Genomic DNA, 19345 nt, shown 5'->3' on the forward strand with positions numbered 1-19345 from the left:
GAGGGCTTTACATTTAGAATTTTGCAATTTTGGAGAAAACAAAAATCAAAAACCGGGATAGACAAAAAATATATATATATATAGTCCCACCTGATGCACAGCAGGTCGGTGTTTCTGAAGCTATTAAGAGTTTGTTGTCGTCGCTGAACTCTGAGACAACACTAAGAAGGGATCTCCCAGAACTAGAACTAGAACCCTCTGACTGGAGCGCCCCTGATATCTTTTCCTTCCTCATCTGGCAGAGCACCTCTAGGAAGATCTCCCTCCCCAGGCTCCTGGCATCCCCGGGACTAAGCGAGGCGAGGCTTCAGCTGTCCAAGACGTCTTCCGTTAGTCAGAGGAACTGCCAGTGGAGTCCCTCCATGGATCCAGGTCTCGAAGGTGGGGATAGCTCGGAATTCCCCTTCTGGAGCCCAAGTTCTGCGCTTTGCCAGCCAGTGTGTGGATATACCAGCTCTACTGTGAGGCGGATTTGGATCCTATTTTGGACCCCCTTTGCCTTCCAGTCTCCCCAAACAGAGTGGTCCCCGAGGCTGAAGGAAGTGGAGCAGGAGGCTTGCTTTTTTGTTTTTTGTTTTTGTTTTTTTTTTATCTCCTATTTTTCTGAAATGAAAGCTCGTCTCTGTACAACCCACGAGCTCCCGTGGCCCAAGCGAGACCCCGCTACCACACAGCTGCCTCGTTCATTTCAGGAGGGTGAGACAAGTGGTTCCCGTAGCTGGCTCCACCATTGACCGACAGAGATGAGAAAGGTGGACTGGGCCCGAAGACCTCCGCTGACATGGAGTGGAGAGGCCCGGGCAAGCTGGGCTCAGGACTAGGCGAGTCCCCTGGGGGATGTGCCAGGATGTCAGTGAATCTCTGCGCCTCACTAGAAGGGTGGTGGCCAGGCAGTGGGTGGTCCAGACCTCCAAGGGGCGTCCCCGAAGGCCCAGATGATGGCACAAAAGGTAGGTCCACTGGCGTCTGGGCCTGCGAGGATGGCGGTCCTTGCGGGAAGAAGTCGTAGTTGCCTCCGGGACCGTAGTACTCACTCTGGTAATCTGTGGACCAGTAAGGAGAATGAAGGGAAGGCTGTCGGGCGCAACCCCGGGTCTAGTAGAACCCACAAGTTAGAAAGGCAGGCTTGCCAGCGAGCATCGCTCGGTGGCTCGGGAAACTGGCTGTTTGTAGGGCACCGGAGCAGGATGGAGACTTGGCACAAAACTCGGAGCTGCTCCCTACCCGGGACCCTCTTCTCAACGGGGTTGGAACTTCGGTCACATCCCTTGACTTGCTCTCCAGCTTTCTCCCTTACACCACAACCCTTACACCTCAACCGAAAGCAAGAGGTACCTCCCACACTGCCACCCGGATCCAGCGAAGCCCGCACGGCCCGGGCACCCCCATGCCATTCAGCCACACTCACCTCCGTAAAAGGAGAAGGGGCCGTTGGGGATGAGTTCGCCCGGCTCCAGGCGGTCCACCAGCGGTCGCATCCGGCGAGGGCTGCGGAAAAAGGCATGGCGCCGCGCGCCCAGCGCGCTTAGCTGCTTCATCCTCCGCTCCTTGGAGCGTCGATTCTGGAACCAGACCTGAAGCACACAAGCACAAAGTCAAACCGCGGAAACTCCACTAGGCAGCCGGTGTACAACGGGGCCCAGCTAGCTGGAGGGGAGGAGGGCGTTGGTGTGTGTGTGTGTGTGTGTGTGTGTGTGTGTGTGTGTGCAGGATTCCCAAGAAGGGTACTGAGCAGACTACTGCCTTGTCTGACTTTGCAGTTCCACTATTTCCAACAGTCACATTTTTCGAATTGCATTATCTTAGGAACCAGATATTGAAACGCTCCAAGATAGTGTCACATATGCGACTCCCATTTCAGGGTCTCTTGTAGCCCCTACCCCAAATCATGATAGTGACAGAGACTCATAAAGCCTCCTGCTACTTGTTTCCCAAAGGGCAATGACACCAAAACCCACAATCCGCTTTTCATACCCACACAGTCTCCAAATGCCAAATGTACTTAGCCACAGCCTCTCACCAATAGTGACAGACACACAACCCCACATTCATGAGCACAGCTTCACAAAGCCTCCCAGAGAGCACCCTTTTCCAGTACTAGGACAGGAACAACAGCCTCCCAGGCATATTGGCCCACACCCTGACCTGGCCTCAGGGCACTCTGATTACACACATACTATAGGTAAGGCCAGACTCCTAGTGCCTGAGCCACCCTCTCTCTGGCCTCTTCCTGGTGCAGAGGCCCAGCTCTCTGCAGATGGCTTAGCTTTCCCATCCTACTTCAGACAGCATCCACTGAAAAACCATCTCTCCTTCAATCCACGGTGCCCTATCTGCATGGGGAAAGCAAGTCTCTGCTCTGAGGCTTTTCTAACTGGGGCACAAAAACTAACAAATTTGGGGTTGAGGAATTAGAAGAGAGCTTGTTATGCTGAAACCAGAATGACTCTGGAGCCCACAGCCAGCTCCTAAAGGGTGGGAGAGGAACAGGATGTGTACAGAAAGATGGATGCTAGCTGTTGTCAGCATAGTGTTGGACCTTGTGCTTTCCTCCTGCTTTATCCTAAACTCCCAAGCCACTCCCTACCCTTTAAGCTACTACCAGCTCTGTAGGCTTTCTCACATTCCACTTTTCCTAGCCCTTTCCAGCCTTTCCCCAGTCACTTCTCCCTGACCTTAAGAACTCTGGCCTCTTCCAGGACCAGCTAAGGTTCCCTTAGTGGCCATTGGAGCCTTTGAGAGAGACAGAGTGACAAACCAGGGTTCTGACCTGGATAACACGCATGTTGAGGCCAGTCTCCTGGGCCAATTGCTCACGGATATGGCGTGTGGGCTTGGGTGTAGCTGCAAAGGCTGCCTTCAAAGTCTCCAGTTGCTTGGCTTTGATCGTGGTCCGGGGTCCCCTGCGCTTGGCACCTAGGTTCTGGTCATCATTCTCATTGCTACCACCTTCCTTATCTGAAACGTTGGCACTTTCAGAGTCCTTGGCATCATCCTGCGATGGATCTTGGGAATCCGGAGATAAACTAGGGTCACTGCCTGTGGTGGCTGGGGAGAGGAAAAGGATTGGTGAGCAGGGGTCTTGCGGGCTTTCCTCCCCATACCCGCCCTCTAGCCAGTTGGGAATCCTGGCCTCACCCGAGTGGAGACTGTTCTCTTTGGCGACACTGCTGTTACTCAGGTAATCCTCTTTACAAACAAACTTGTTCTCATCAATGATGTAGAGCTCCTCGCCGGTGGAAAGCTGCTTGTTACACATCATGCAGGTGAAGCAGTTGAGGTGAAACACTTTGCTTCGCGCTCTGCGAACCAGGTCGCTTGGAGAGATGCCCTGCGCACAACCCGCGCATTTGGTACCGAAACATCTGCGTAGGGTGGGTGAGGGTTAGGAAGAAGTAGGAGCCAGGATGAAATAAAGATAACCAGGGAAAAAGTTGAGGTGGGGAGAGAATGAATATAAGAATTTATTAAGCAAGTGAGGAAGCAGGAGAGAATGCGGGACATCAGGGAGAAAGGAGGAAATAAATTCGGTTAGAGTTAAGGCCCAAGCTGCTCCCTACCTCTAACCTCATGCCTAGACATTGCCCCCAGGAAAAAAGCGTCGCAAGAAAAGGCTTCAAAGTGGCTACGAGGACAGAACGGAAACAGAGCACACATTTCCCGGTTATCTTCAAAGAAGTTAGATCCAAGTTAAGAGCTCCGTAGAAATAAATGCTCAGCTTTAGTCCGCTAGCTTTGCCTTTCTTTCACCACAAAAGAACCTGTGCCCAGGCGGGGAGTTGGCAAAGTCCGATCTCACGGTGAGTAAACAAACACCGACTCCGAGAGCCTCGGTAGCTGTAGCTGGGCTCTTGCCACGCTCTTGCGCAAAAGCCTGGCAGATTGGCGCAAGCAGGAGCTGACGCCGGGTTGAGCCGGCTTTAGGTGCCCTGCTGAGCGTAGCCGCTAGCGAGGCTTCGAGGGCCCCACGGGCCCCCGCAAGCCGGTGTGGCTTACTTAGGCTCTCAGGCTCTGATTCAGCCTTCCAGAGTGAAAACGTGCGCAGTCTGCGGAAACCCCAAAGGTCAGCCTTTCCTCCGCAGCAGATTGTACGATCTTTGCTCCGGGCTCCTTTGCAAACACAAGCCACCGGGGGCTGCGCTTCCAGGGCCTTTGGGCAAAAGGAGGCCGGTTAGCTTCGAACTGTCTCCCAGACTTGAGGTAGCCTCAGAAACCAAGACCAAAATAGCGAAGTAAAGTGTGGGATTTCAAATCAGTGGGAAATATAATTTACATTCAAAGCCATTCTGTTGAATTGTGGTCGGGACAAACAATGACTTTAAGAAAATACATGTAAAATGGTAAGCAGAAGAGAATTTTCCCGGTTCTAACGAGTCGCGCGTCCGTGTCCGCCAAGAGGTGGCCTTCCTTGTGGGGCATTGACTGGAAAGGCACGAAAAGGAACCTGGGCATTGGATTGAGGCCAAAGCCGAACCGTACGGTTCTCCCAGGTCTATGCTTAAGAGGCCAATCCACATTTGGGGAGACCCCTAGGCATACAGGACTGGCCTCAAGGTCGGGCTCTATTGTGGCTTTCCGGGCCACAGGGACTCTATAGTTCCGACAAGATCTCTCAGAGAAGTAAAGGCCGTGAGTGGAATAAAACCGGAGCTTCTAAGCGCAACTTGGAGAACCAACAATCTCGGAGGAGCGAAAAAATGAGTTTGGTTGCTGGAGAGCTTGGCTTCGGGAAAGACAAGTGAAAGCTACAACCCCGAGGCTGCTCTACCTCTCCCTTGGCTTGGAAGGGTTTTGAGCTGAAGCCGGCTCAGACTCTTTCTTCCCAGGCGCGGGGAAGAAACCCTAACCCAAACCCGGGGCAAGCTTTCCAGAACCAAGCTGATGTGTTTATAAAAAGATAAAGAGAAAAGAATATATCTCACGTACCAGCTAGCTTCCTAGGAAGTAGAAGCGGGGGAAAAGACTTGGCTGCCCTAGTGAAAGCTCCTAACGTGGCTGCCATGGCCACACAAACCTCTGATCCAAAGCTGGCCAGGAAGGGCCCATGGGGAAGGAGCGGCAGAGGCGCGGGAGGGAAGTACTCACCGGAAGAAGTCGTTTTTACAGTAGAGCTTGCCTTCCCGGGAGAAGCACTTCTCGGTCAGGTTGCATTTACATTCACAGCACTGGACGCACTTGACGTGCCAGGCCCTGTCCAGCACGTTCAAGAGAAAACGGTCCAGGATGGGCCTTTTGCAGCCCGCACAGTGCACCATGGTCTTTGGTTTGGTCCGGTGAGGCCCGGAGCGACAGGGCAATTAGAGTCGAGGGGATGACTTCTGAAGACAACCAGCTCCTCCAAAAAGAAGAAACCCGCTCTAGTCGGGCAAGCAAAAAAAACCCGTACTGGCAAATCAAAAGGGGGAGAGACCAGGCTGGTAGAGGGCAGCCCCGGAGTCCCGGGGCAGCGGGATGGAGCAGCGCCACCTAAGCTCACCGGGCGAGGAAAATCTGTCTTAAGCGGGCAAGAAAGCGGCTCTTCTGCCCAAAGCCCGCGAAGGAGTGAAGGTCACCGAGAGAGGCGGCGGGACGTAAATAAATAAAATGGAAACAGACGAAGAGGAAGACGCCAAGAGCTCGGGATTCGGGAAAGCTGGGTTCTCTCCAGCTTGAGGTAGAGCTGTCAGAAGTCAAAGTGCATCTGCTTTTGTCAGAGTATGAAGGCAGGTTGTGTGCGTGTCAGACTGCCCACCACCGGGTTTTCCCCTTTAAAAAAGGAAGGAAAAAAAAAGACACGGAAAGAAAAGAACACGGGAATAGAAAGCTTTGGATCCTACATTGCCGGCTTCTTGCAGAGAGTTGGGACGCACTGGGCGCCCGCGTTGGGCCTGGGGACGGGGCGGGGGCAGGCCGAGGGGTGGGGGAGATAGCGGGTTGGGTAGGATATTTTGTTGATTGCAGTTGTTGCTTAGGTACCCCGCTCCCTGGAGAGTTTTCTTTTCTTTTCTTTTTTTCTTTTTCTTTTTCTTATTTTTTTTGGTGCCAGTCAAAAATGGAAAGGGACAACTTCGGGCGGACGCAGCCGAGCGCACTCGCTCACTCCCCACCGCCCCAGCCCTGTCACCTCGGCCGGTGGTGGCCTGCCAGGCAGCCTGCCGCGTCCTCGGAGCGGCCCTCCCTGCGCTTGGACTCCTTCAGGGGAGGCAACACAGTCTGGCTCTTCACTGCGCGTGGCCGAGCATCCTGGCTTCAGTCACAACTCGCGGCCGCTTGGGCGCGCAGCCCCGACATCGCTCGGCCCACGCTCCCGCTGCCTGTGTTTCCGCCCCACAGTCGCTCGACTTTTTTTTCTTGTCCTCCCCTCTGTTTTTGTGCGGTGGCAAATCTGAGTTTTCTTTCTAGTCTCCTTCCTTTCTTTTTCCCTCCCTTTTTCTTTTCCTTGGTCAACGCGAGAAGCCAGGGGGAGGGGGCGTCTTGGAGAGCTTTAGAATGTCCTGGTGCTGCGGCTATAGAAGGCCAGCGGCTGGAACAGTTCGGCGCGGATTGCCGGTGTCGCTGTCCGGCCCGCGGGTTCCCTGTTGGCTCTCCTGGGGCGCGCGTCCCTCGATCCCTGGTCTCCTGGCCCAGTCTTCTGCGCGTCTCTCCCCAGCTCCAGCGGCTCGGTCACTGCTCCTGGCTGTTGGCTGAGCCCTGGAAGCCCCCTCGCCTTAATGCAGCGCCCGCCGACGTCACGGCAGCCTGCGACCAATCAGCGCCTCGCGGTCCTTCTGTAAACCATTCTGCGTCCCCCCCGGCCGGGGAGAATGCGGGGAGACCGCGTTTAGAGGATCAGTGGCGGCGGGCCCGCGCGGTGCCGGCAACTAGCAGCGAGATGTCCTGTCCCCTTCCAGGTTTGGTAAGACGTCGGTTTCGGCATCAGGGATTGACAGTAGGCGAGAGGAAGCGCAGAAAGGAGACGCGGAGGAAGTCAGAGTTCTGGGTGGGAGTAAAGGCAAGCCTATATACTAACAGAAGTCTTGTTTGGATTAGATTGCAACTAGATCTGGAAGCTTGGGAGGTCCTAGTACACTGGCTTTGCAATTCACTAGGTGTTGATAGCCCGCCCCTTGCTCGTTTGGCCTGGAAATTGCCCCCGGCATTGCTCGAGTCTACGGAGAGGTAGGGGGCGCTTGGCAGCTTAATCTCGCCTTCTGTCTCTGTTTCGGTGCCCCCTCCCCCAGTCCATCCAAAGTCCACCCGGCAGGGAGTCTGGGAGACACGAGTGTCGATCTCCCGCTGCGCTCTCTTGGAAAGTTGATTCTGGTGATTTCCTGATGGAGGCGGGGAAAACCGGAGGCCCGGCGCCAGGATGGGAGAAGGAGTGGGTGGGGAAGCGCTTCGGGTGAGGAGCTGCAACTCTGGCGAGAAGTTGTGAGAAAATTGTGATCCGGAGACACCTTTTACAAACAAAAACAAATGACTAGGTGGGAAACCGCGGGGCTCCCGCAGCTGGGGGAGGCGGTAGCAGCGGGGGACTGCACCGTGGCTGCAGGGGAGGGAGGCGTGTGGCGCTCTGACCGAAGGTGCCTGGGTCCTATTCCGGTTTTCCAGGCTTCGAACAAGTTCGTTTTTTTCAGACGGTCCTACCAGAGTTTATTCCTCAGGGATATTACACTTTCCTAATTCTGTCCATATTGTAAACTCCTGGCCACCGTCTTTAAGGGACGGCGAGGAATCTGCCTAGGTGTGGAAATCGATGCTGGTCCTGAGGGCTTGAGCTTTTAAGAGTATTCTAGTTCCCAGGATTACTCAAGTTAACCGTAGCGATTTTTCCCTTAAGCTTAACCCAAATTTATCTCAAAGTGGTGCCACTTTTGCTCTTATTTGAGGGAGTGCTCGGAAGGCCCATTTGATCAAAATTGGAAGGAAATAAGGGTGACCCTGCAACCAAATCTAGATGGTATTTCGGAATCTGCCTTTAGAGTAATTTCATCTATGAGCCTAGCAGATCTTCACAAATCAGGAGAAAAGCGGGCAGAAACGCAGTTGGACTGGCAGTGAATCAGGATCCACAAACACAATACCCTCTTCCAGCGAAGAAAGAAGAAGCTGTTACGAATCTAGCTTTTGTTTGATGGAGTTGTTGGTTTTTTAGTTCTGTGCCAACGACCCCTTTTCTGTTCTCTCTTGCACCTCCTGGCAACCCCGAAGCTCTTCAGCAGCTCTGACCTTCCCACCCGCATGATCTTTGCTTTGTAAATCCAACCTGCCAAGGCCTGCTTCACACGCCTCCTTAGAGATCTGCTCTCAGCCCCCACCCCCACACCTTTGAGTGCTGAACCGCTAAAGCATTCTCGGTACCCCTGTTCACATACGCACTCGCGTGGAGCAGCTGTGGGCCAAAGTCGTGCAGGCAAGAGTTCTCAAGCATCAATCCCTCTCCCGGTCTTTCCTAGGCTTAGACTCAGGGCTGAGCAGAATAAGAAGGCGACCTTCCCACCTATCGGGCAAGTTTGGATTGAGCGCCGCGATCTTCCGGTGGACCCAACACTTCCTAGAACAAGTCGATCAATACCCAGAATTCTGACACCTCAGGGAGAGCCAAGTGAGGAGCTTGAGATCCTGTTATCCCCACGACTCCCGAGCGGTCAAAAAGAAGGGGCGGTTGGTGTCCACGCTCTCCACTTCCAACTATTCCAGAACTAGCGGCTATCTCTCTGGATACAACAGAGGGATAACCCTCTAGGGAATCTACGAGTCGCCCAGGTCGCCAGCGGCACACACCCGGCGTGGCTGCTGGGCTACTTCACATGCAAAGCAGAGGGGCCCGGGAAGGAGAGACTAGGAAATTGGTGTCGTAGGAACCTGTAGGGCGACACTGTACTCCATTGCCCGCCGTTTCGGACTTGCATCTCCTTTGGTAGTCGAAGGGAGATTGTTTAAGTTATTTAGGGTGCGACGACTTTGAGACCCAGATATGGGAGACAGGGCATCTTTTAGAGATAGGGAGTTGGGGTGAAGACAGGACATTGGTTCTAGGGCATAGTATTCTGCTTGTCTTGGTGTCCTGATGGTGAAGAAAACGGGCCTCAGAGCCAATTCCCACCCCACCCCACCCCACCCCCACCCCTCTGTGTGTGTGTGTGTGTGTGTGTGTGTGTGTGTGTAAGAGCACAATGCAAGATGTGTCTCTGGTTCCTTGATTCTATGTTTAAAATCTAGATTTAATGCTTTCACGCTGACAGAACGCACAATTAACGTCCCCATACCACAAGTTCCATTGAACTCTTATTTTGAAATGTAATCAGTAGTAGAATAGTAGGAGAGAAAACTGACCCAGCTTTCTAAATCCGCCACCTCCGAGTCCACTGAGCTCTCTATGACCTCTGAAGACGATGCCCAACCTTCCCTCCTCACCTACACCACTGAGCAGTCCACGATCTCAAGTACACTTGGTTTCCTACCTTCCATCCTTCAAAGTCGCATAGACCCTCCGCCACTTATACCCGGCGGGTGTCCAGAGATCCAGTTTGAACGCCTGACGACCATTCAGCGACCATAGAGCCATCACAGAATCCTCTCCACCTGACTCCCAACGCACTGTAGGAAAAGGCCCCAGATCGTGGTTTCCACAGCCGAGGTTTGTCTTCTGAGAAGATTCTCAAAAATCAGCTTGCAAGGGCGGAGAGACCGTATCTCAGAAATGGGACTGGCTAGTCCTGCTCACTCAGACATCCGCTGATCTTTCTCGCCTCCTGGGTCAAGAGCCCTTGAACCCCTTATCCTCCACCCCACCACAATCTTGAATGATTCCCGCCAAACAGGGACCGTTCTTTCTTAGTCACTGCTATTTAATTCCCAGCGAAGCTGCTCTCTCTTCCAGTCCAGACCATGGTCCCACGAAAGGGCAAGAAGGCCGAGCGACTGCAGGCTCCAGGGGCTGCCAGCCACAAAAGCCCACGTATCCAGCACCACAGGTTCTAGAGGAAGGAAGGAAGGCGCTAGCTAGATGCACCCAGGACTCCTGCTATCTGGAGGCTACACAAACTGCACAGACCTGTGAAGCCCCAGCTTATGCAACATAGGGAACTGCTCAGCTGGAATCTTCTCTGATTCACTGTCCACCCCCCCTCTTTTTTTCCCTCTCCCGAGGTTCTCTCTCTTAATAAGCAGTTTATATCATTGTGTCTCCCCTGAACACATAGTAAGGGAGTGGTAGGAGAGGGGGCGGATTGTTTTTCTCTACACTTTTTCAGACAGAAATCCCAATCCGAGCAAGGGCGCCTGCTCTCCATCACTGCTTTACCGAAGGTGAGAAGTTGGGGGAGGTGGCCTTGCAACTGTGCCCTGGAGCGCACTTTGCTCTTGGCGGATTTTGCCAAGTCCTGCTTGGATAGTGGCAGGGGAGGGACCGCGAAGCCAAGAAAGGGCAGTATCCGGCTATACAGCCTGGTGTCACAGTGTGCACCTGACCTGGGTAAACAATCCAGGTTTCCCATGAGGGTTTGGGGGGACTCTGAGCATGGGGAGGGGAGCGGCTAGAGCTGCAAGGTTGAGCGCGCTGATCTTAGTCAGCTGCTGAGCAAGGGTAGAGAAGGGAGAGAGGATGTGAGGAAGGAGACAGAAGTGAATGGAAAGGGCGGGAAGAAGAGAAGGCATGCAGAAAAAAACAAGAGGATGTGGTGGGGGAGATATGTGCAGAGAAACACATGGAAGAGTGAAGCAAAGAAATAGAAAAATACACCCTTTGTCATGATACACTACTGTAACCCCGGTGCTTGAGTTCAAGGGTACTACTATTCAGTGATGTCCAGGCTAGCCTAAGCTACAGAATAAGACAGTCTCAAAAAAAAAAAAAATAATAATAAAATAACTGGGAAGAAGCTAAAAGCAGAGAATCCTGAAGCTCCCAGCTAGGGTCTTCCACTGGGACCTGGGTGTGCTGTACGTATGACAGGCACATTCCTGGGCTGGAGTAAAGGAGATTGGAGTCTGTTTGGTGGGAGACTTAGCGCCTGTGGAAAGTGTGTGAGCAGCGCTGGGCAGGAATCCAACAAATAAATAAAACGTCTAAGACAGCGTGACAACAATGTGTATTTGGGTGCGTGCCCATGTTCCTCTGTTTGAGCACACGCTTGCACCGGTAAGGAAGACAAACGGGGCTCCCGCCTCAGAGTAATTAATCCTGTCACTAATTGACTCTCTCCCCTTACCTAATGGTGGTGGTCACTGCTGATATCTGGAGAGATATCAGGTGGGAAGGGAGGGAGGGAGAGAAACCCCTGAAGCTAACAGCCTTTGGGACTAAGGATGGGTTTGTCCTGAAGTTGGCAGCTCTAAGCTGGTCTCAGGACCTCCCTCCTTTTTGGACAGAGTTCAATGGCTTTTACTGCCTTGCCTGTCTAGGTTTGGGGCAATGTTAACAAAGGTCTACTTGGCATAGAGTGGCCAGATCCCACACACTGAGGCCCTTCCACAGCTCTGCACCTGGGACTTAAAGTCTCAGCTGGAAGCCACCCACTACCCCTCTGGTAGCCCACATGGCTGTCTACAGCTCTGCCTCTCCTGTTCTTCCCCCAGGGGAGGTCATGAGTCACTGTTTGTTCTTCCAGGACCAGGGATGGATATATCCTTGATCCCTGACAAAGCTGGAGAGGTTTGGCATGGGAGTCTGCAGAGGAGTTGTCATCTGGCCAGGAGGAGGTCTCTGGGGACCATGGGAGACTAAAGTGGTTCCTGCTGGGTAGGGAAGAATGTGTAAGGAGTAGGAAGGCAGGCATCTTCTGGGCTTCTGGGACAGTATTAGACTAGGTGGCACGGGAAAGGCTCCATGTTCACCCTTGGGTCTCCAGACTTTGGAGCAAAGGCAGAGGACTGATGTGTCATTTGGTGGCCGAGTTGGCTGAAGGGACCCAAGGTCCACTGTGAGCCTGGTGATGAAGCTTCCAGGCTTTGGGATTTGGAAGTCAGCTGCCATCTCTGAGATGTCAAAGCATTGCTCCGTTGGCCTCCTCGGAGGCTAAGGAAATAGATTCAGAGACTGGGTGGAGGAGACACAGCTTCTGCCTAGGGAAAAACAGAAACAAACAAACAAAAACCAACCAACAGCCCCCCTAAACACAGTTCTTAAGTGACCCTTGGGAACATTTGTACATTTGACCAAAGCAAGTCTCCCCAAGCAGTAACAGCAGAATTCCTTCTAGGGACTAGAGATCCAGACAGAGTCTCCAGAGTGATAGGAAGACCAAGACAGGTAGCTGGCATGGTAGAGAAGGTGGGACACTGAGAGAGAGAGAGAAAGAGAGAGAGAGAGAGAAAGAGAGAGAGAGAGAGAAAGGGAATAAAATTTCAGGACAGAGAAGGAGAAGGGCATATAAAAGGCAAATAGAAACCAGAAAGGAAAGAAAGTGAAGAAGAAAGAAAAAAGGCAGGGAGGTGGAGAGAGACTATAATAAAAGAGGGTGAAGGTGGCCCCAGGAGGCTGGGCCTTGTCCCAAACCATCCGTCTTCATTGTCTCCGTGTGTGCAAAGGCAACTCCAGCATAAGGAAAAGCCACTATTGGAGCCGTGGCTTTATTTTATATCCTATACATCAGGAGGGAGGCAAAGCTTTATTTTCGCCAAGAGACAGATATTTTATTTCTCTCTTACGGTTTTATGTGTGAGAGATGTCAGGTTGCCACAATGGATGGCTAATGCATAGGCAAGAGGAAGCCGTGTTGGCATGCTGTGTGTCATGGGGTCTTGAGGGGGGGTGAGTGGGCCTGGGATTTAGGGCTGATGGGACACTCTGGGGGATTTCTGCTAAAACATCTCTCTTCATAAATCCACAAGCATGGTCAGCTCAACAGGGAGAAGAAGGAGTTTTAGAGGGAAAAGAGTTGGGCTTAGTAATAAACGAACACACAAAGGAGCCGCTTACCTTCCAAGCGGCTTGGGCAATGGGGCAGGCAGGGGTTCCACTAACAGTCAAAGGGAGAGTTGTTTTAGGAGGCAGATGAAGAGGTGAGAAGTGATGAATTAGCAACCCAGAACCTAAAAATGGTGTTTTGCACATTTATAAATACATCTGTAAATAGACCAGGCATCTAAGGACCCACTGGGTCTTCTCTTTAAATGAAGAGCCATGAGAAGCAGAGGAAGGCTGAACACACATGCCACTCACTGGGAAATGTGTTCCTGGCAGAGCTGTGTCTGTGTAGCTTTACATGTCCCCTTCTTCAGAAAGATGTTTTATAAACCTTTTCAGAGCCTTGGAGGGAAAGAGCCATTAATTTGCAAATTATCTGATCCGTTCAAGGATCAAGGTGCATGTTTTCCAATGCCACGTCTCATGTCTTGTGTGGATACACACGTGCACACACAAACTCATTATGCTGGGAACCCTCCGGTGTAGCTGCCAGATTAGAACCCTGGGAAAGCTCCTTTCTGCCCACCTGCCCCTCATTAATCCCCAAACCTCAAAATGTATAATGTTCACATCTCTAAACCCCAGGAGATGGGGGTGTTGCATTGAAAGATAGTGGTGGTATAGGAGAGTCATTGAATTGACATGTCCATTCTGGACTAGGGCTTACTAGCTTCTTTCGTTGTGAGCCTCCCCTTTACCCTTTCAGAGGCCATTGCTTATAGGAGTGACTTGAATTCATTTTCGTGTCTTGCTAATTGTTCGATGTGTTGGTTTATATCTGTTGCGAAGCAGAAAGTTATGTTCTTCGCCCCTTTTCAGAGGATCTGAGGCGGCACAAGGGTTCTAGAAAATGAGCAGTGCTAACTGACCATACTATCCCGCAGCCTTTGAAAGAAGCTGGTTAACCTTTCTGGGCCTCAGTTTCCCCGCCTGTATGCAGGGGTTTGGGACTGATTGCCGAGGTCCTTTCCAGCTCCGACTTCCTCTAACCAAATGAGATAATGTGTGAAAATACTTTGTAACCGCTAAAGCCGGACGAATGCCAGGGATTATTATTACGATTCTAATCAATCCTACGTTCTCCACACGGATCTTGGCTGTTTAGCGTCAGCAAGCAAACTAAAGAGGGCCCAAGTGAGAAAGCCTAGCCGCGAAGGAAAGGCTCTGCTGGGGATAGAAAAACCCTGCATCTCCAAAGATATTCTGTCTCTGTGCTCTCTCTCAGAAGCCCTGTGGGCAGTGGTGGGTCAAGCGGGGAGCAAAGATGCGCCAGGACCCATTTCAGTCTGTGCAGTGAGCAGAGGGTGTGTTTCTTCAAAAGCATTATTTGTTTCCGAGTGACTGACACCGGAAAGCGATTTGCATTTTTTGTTTTTCCAGGGAGAATGGAAAGAGCAAGGTGTAGCTGATTAGCAAGTTAATTATTTCAGTACCCCAAGGGTTCATGCGTGGTGGTAAGTTGTCCAGCCCTGGTGTAATTTCACAGTCTGTGCATTTCTTGGTGAGCACCTGGGGTGCCTGAGTCTGTCTCTTTCTCCATCCACCTGCCTTGCATCTTCCTGACACACCTGGAGAAAGGGGCAGGGCCTGGGGTGGAAGTTGGTGCTATATAGGTTGAGGGTGGACAGAACTTCTGGGACACTCTTTACCTCCAAAGAATGCTTACTTCCTTATCTCTTTCTTTCTCACTAAAATATTTTGTTTAATAAATGTTAATGAGGTGGTTATCAGTAAGTGGGGTGGCTGTGAGGTGACATCCACAGATTCAGTCTGGAGATAAACTGTGGTGGGGGGAGGCCATGCTTCTCACCTCTTCCTGCTGGGTTAGCTCTCAGAGCTCCATTTGATTTCTCACCTCTGGCCACCACTTGTTCAGCAGCAGCTTCCTCCAAGCCTGACCTCCCCTTAGGGAAGGGAGGTAGGATTGTGTGGTCAAAGGGATGGATACCTCCCCCCAGAGAGATAAGTTGGAGATGTGAGCAAGAGGGGCAGAATTAACAGCATCAGGCCTCTGCTGCTAGGCCAGCCTTTCTGCTCACAGGATGGGAGGGCCAGCCCCCTGCCTCTCCTTTTGAGCCAGGCAAAGGGAGGGCTCTCCAGTTTACTTAAGAGTGGTCCCATCTGCTCAAACTGGCCTTTCATAAGGGGAGGGATTTATGCAGTGTCCTTGTGCTTAGACCTGGGATTTGGCTGAAAACCTTGGGCCTCTGAGAATATTACCTAATGCTGGGATGCTCAGTCAGAGATGATTCATCATTTTGTCTTTGTGGAACGTGAGTGTGTGTGTGTGTGTGTGTGTGTGTGTGTGTGTGTGTGTCTGTCTGTCTGTCTGTCTGTCTGTCTGTCTTTGTGTATCTGTGTGTCCGTATGTATGTATTTATATCTCTGTGTGTGTGTGTCTGTGCATATTACTTTGTACTGTTCACACTTTGAATCCAAACATTAGGGAGACTTATTTACTCCTTTTTCTTCTCTTCTATATTGTCTCAGGAGATGGCCTTGGGGGAGCAACCTCTAGACCTCAGCCCTGTAAGGATGGCAACAGTACACTGCGGTGCTGTCCCCACTCAGGTTGGCTGCCATCCCTGCTGATGGAGAGAGGCTGGAGGCTATCAGAGAAGACAGTGCCAGCGACGACTTAGCTGGGATTAATTGTATTTGCAGAGTAGGGTTGAGTCCAGTTACTACTCAGATTACGTTTAGCCTCCCTGGCCTCATTGTGCTGGGATGTTTGCATAGGACAGAAGGTAGCAGAGACATTTCCAGGGCAGGAAGATGGGCAGAGGGAGGGGTTCCATGGACCAGTCTTGCCCAAATGAAGGGAGCCCAGGGATGTTAGCAACAGGACATGAAGGAGAGCTCTGAGCTTCCATGTTGAGTCCTGGGCAAATTTGGAACAACCTGCAAGTGTTGTTTAGTTCTCTTCTCTGAGATAAAATGTGATTTCCCTGCAGTGTCAGTGGCAGGTAAGCTCTTCTTCCAGAACCTTCTTACTCACAGCTGAGTTTGGCCCTTGCATCTAAGTCCCCTGACCAGCCTTCATTCTTTGTTTGGTTCAGTTTGGTTTTCAAGACAGGGTTTCTGTATGTAGCCCTGGCTGTCCTGAGACTCACTCTGCAGACCAGGCTTGCCTCAAACTCAGAGATCTACCTGCCTTTACCTCCGGAATACTGGGATTAAAGGTATGTACCAGCGTTCTGAGCCTTCAACCTTCGTTCTTAAAGGTGAGCTGGTAGGTCTGTGCCTGGGTGCAAAGTTGTTCTCATTTGGGCCACAGCAAGGATAGAGTATGTCCTTAAATAAAAGGAGCAGGGACCTGATTTGATGTATCTTCCCAGGAAAGATTTGTCACTAATTGGATCAATGCAATCTCTATTCCCTCTTCTGAGTAAGCAACTTGGTCATTCATGCCAGGGCCAGCTTCAGGGCCTGCAGAAACTGTAAAGCCCCTTGGGTTGGCCTTCCTCTTTTCCAGCTTCAGGGCCTGCAGAAGCTGTAAGGCCCCTTGGGTTGGCCTTCCTCTTTTCCTTGCACCGGGGTTTGGGTCTGCTTCTGACAGACTAGGAGGAGCAGACACATTCCAGACCCAGAGCCTGGTGGTTATCTCACCCCAGCCCTAAATCCTTACCTTTTGTTTCCACTTACTACAGATGCAGAGGCCTCCCAGTGACGTGTGAAAGAAGGGCCTTAACCAGGGTTGAAGAAAGAAAGTGAAGAAGGGAGAGCCCAAGGAAAGGTGGGGACAGCTGGAACTTTTGATGACACTCTTCTGGTATACTTCTCATGTATCGTATGCTATAATCTCCAAAATTTCACATTTATTGTAGTAATCTGCAGTGTGTATGCCCCGGCCACATGCTGCTCGGCTAGAAAAGTGTTAAATAAAACTGTAAGAAATGCTACCAGGGCTTTGCATGGGTTATTTAATTCTATCAGTGACAAACAACACTAATATGCAGCCTCTCGCCCGGCACAATATCATGTTTCATTTATATATGCCGAGACATATTTAAGCATGAACGATACTGTTTCCCGACACATACATTTCCTAGTGATTACTTAGAAGCGTGATAGAAACGGCAGAAACCTCTCTCACATATAAACCTGCACCATCATACACAGACTGCCTGACATATACACATCTTCTGTGTACTTTCACAGGGAAATGTAAATGTGAATTTAACATTAAGCACTTGTATACCATTCCAGGTTCATGTACCATTTCAGAGTCTCTAATGCATTTGCACATACTTTTTGAACACATACTTGGCCTGTCACATAAACATCAATGGGTCTAAAATACTTAGATTTTTTTTTTCTTACACATACATAAGTGATTATTCTCAGAGCCATATTCTGATAGGCAGGCTATGTGCCCCACACCGGATGAGCCTCTGTGCAGGTAACCTAAGCATCTTTATGTGTCTATATACATGTACACACCACTAGCACCACTGCCACCCCTATGCTGACATTCCCTCCACTGGGGAACAAGAATTGTCCTGGGACCCTTGGTGGCTGATGGACAGATTTAGAACTGGGAGTTTGACATGTTTTTTCTCTAGGAATCCAGAGTTTCTTGAAGGTGGAAAACGTAGAGGAACAGGGTAGAAATGTCAGCCTTTCCCGGCCCTTACAAGACCACAGAAGCACAGGGTAGGAAATGGAGTTGGGAGGCTGGTATGTGTAGACAGATGCCCCCCACACCCCCCAGCCAAGAAGTCTTCATCTTCCCTTACCCCCTCTTCCCCTCTCAGGAGGGTTTTACTAAGTAGACCAGGCTGACCTAGAATTTGTGCTGAAGCTTCCCCAGTGCAGAGATTATAGACCTATACTGTTCCACCGTGCCTACCTTAGTAATTCATTTCACAAGCATTCTAGAGAGACATAGAAGGAAGGATTGGAATAGCAGGTCAGTTCCTCTGTCCTTCTGCTACGGGTCAGCTGTGTGTATGTCTATCTGTACCGTGAACTATTGGCCTACATGAATGGTTCTCTTCCCTGGCTGCATCAGTATAATCATCAGGGAAGGTGTTTGTTGTTTGTTTAAAAGAAAAATAAACCAGTTGCCCAGACTCCAAACCAACCCAATCAACATCTCTGTCATCTTATTAAGAGAACCTAAGCTGGGCAGTGGTGGCGCACACCTTTAATCCCAGCACTTGGGAGGCAGAGACAGGTGGATTTCTGAGTTTGAGACCAGCCTGGTCTACAGAGTGAGTTCCAGGACAGCCAGGGCTACACAGAGAAACTCTGTCCCGAAAAACAAAACAAAAACAAAAAACAAACAAACAAACAAAAAACCCTAAAGAACACTCCCAAGGGATTCCATGTTCAGCCAAGGTTGAGAACCATTGGTCCAGATGTTCTCTGAGGTCCTTCTACCCCTAAAACTTTATATCCAGGAGGACTTTTTATATACAGAGTATAATACCCAACTTCAAAGTCCTCTGCTGGCTATTCTAAATTCACTCGGACATCATAGAAAGTCATTAAAAGTATTCTTTCAATTTAGAAAGAGAATCATTTTGGAAAAAGTATAATTGCCTAAAAAACAAAAACAAAAACAAAACCCCACATACCTTCATTTCCATCTCTTGCGGACCATTTGGCTCTCTGACTACACATCTAACTTCCACGATATGACACATATGCAAATGATGTAAGCCCTTAACCGATCCATCAATGGGATAGGTACCTTTGGCTAGGCACATATTTCCTGTCTGATTCCTCACCTAACCTGTTTTGATGACATGCTATTTTTAGCAGAGAAAATGAGAAGGCACGGATTCTGGGTGGAGTGCTTCTCCCTCCCCCAGCTGGGATTCAGAGAACAGCAACCCCCAGGCCCGTGGCCCAGTTCTATAGCTGAAGGAAGAAGCATTGAGCTGTGTGTCCTGGAAAGCCGCTCTCAGACCGGGGCCTTTGGGAATCCCACATTAATAGTCTCTAACAACAGTTCCCACCCCTCTTGAAAACAAACCCACTGGAGGAGGCTGAGCCGAGTTGAGGCTTGGAGACAGCCCTCCCCCCCTCCCCCCATGTCCAGGCAGCCATCTATCCACCCTGGAGGATGTTTAGAGGAAAGCGCTCATTCTGGTGGGGAGTACCCTCTGACCCCTCAGTGTTAGCACTAACTTGGGGTGATTTTCAGGTCTTCTAAGACTAGGTCTCTTTCCCACTTCCATTGGCCATCCTTTTCCAGACATTATAAAAACAGTGATCAAATTTCTATTTTTTTCATCCTCCTTTCTTCTTTCTTCTCTTCCTTCTTCCCCTTTTTTGTAATTAGAGATGGAAGCCAGGACCTTGCCTATTCTAGGCAAACGTTCTACCACTGAGTTACATACCCAGCCTGGACCATTTTCTTTAGGAACATACACCAACATGACTTCTTTGTGCAGGCGAGCACTGGGTTAGTGGTCCAGCCTGAGGAAGGCCCTGTTGAGTCTGGGCTGTGATGCCTCTGTGTGTGCT

General features: G+C 50.8%; 1 protein-coding gene across 1 annotated transcript; it reads right to left on the reverse strand.

Annotated features, from left to right (window-relative positions):
* Positions 1-611: 611 nt before the first annotated feature.
* Positions 612-5557, reverse strand: Lhx1 (LIM homeobox 1). The gene is made up of 5 exons (XM_031353214.1): positions 5086-5557; positions 3139-3365; positions 2771-3048; positions 1409-1574; positions 612-1043 (listed from the first exon to the last, which is right to left on the reverse strand). Exons 1-5 carry the CDS (start codon positions 5253-5255, stop codon positions 664-666), a joined length of 1221 nt encoding a protein of 406 aa, XP_031209074.1. The 5' UTR covers positions 5256-5557; the 3' UTR covers positions 612-663.
* Between the last annotated feature and the right edge of the window lie 13788 nt (positions 5558-19345).

Source organism: Mastomys coucha, unplaced genomic scaffold (assembly GCF_008632895.1).
Source record: "Mastomys coucha isolate ucsf_1 unplaced genomic scaffold, UCSF_Mcou_1 pScaffold5, whole genome shotgun sequence".
Classification (NCBI taxonomy): domain Eukaryota; kingdom Metazoa; phylum Chordata; class Mammalia; order Rodentia; family Muridae; genus Mastomys; species Mastomys coucha.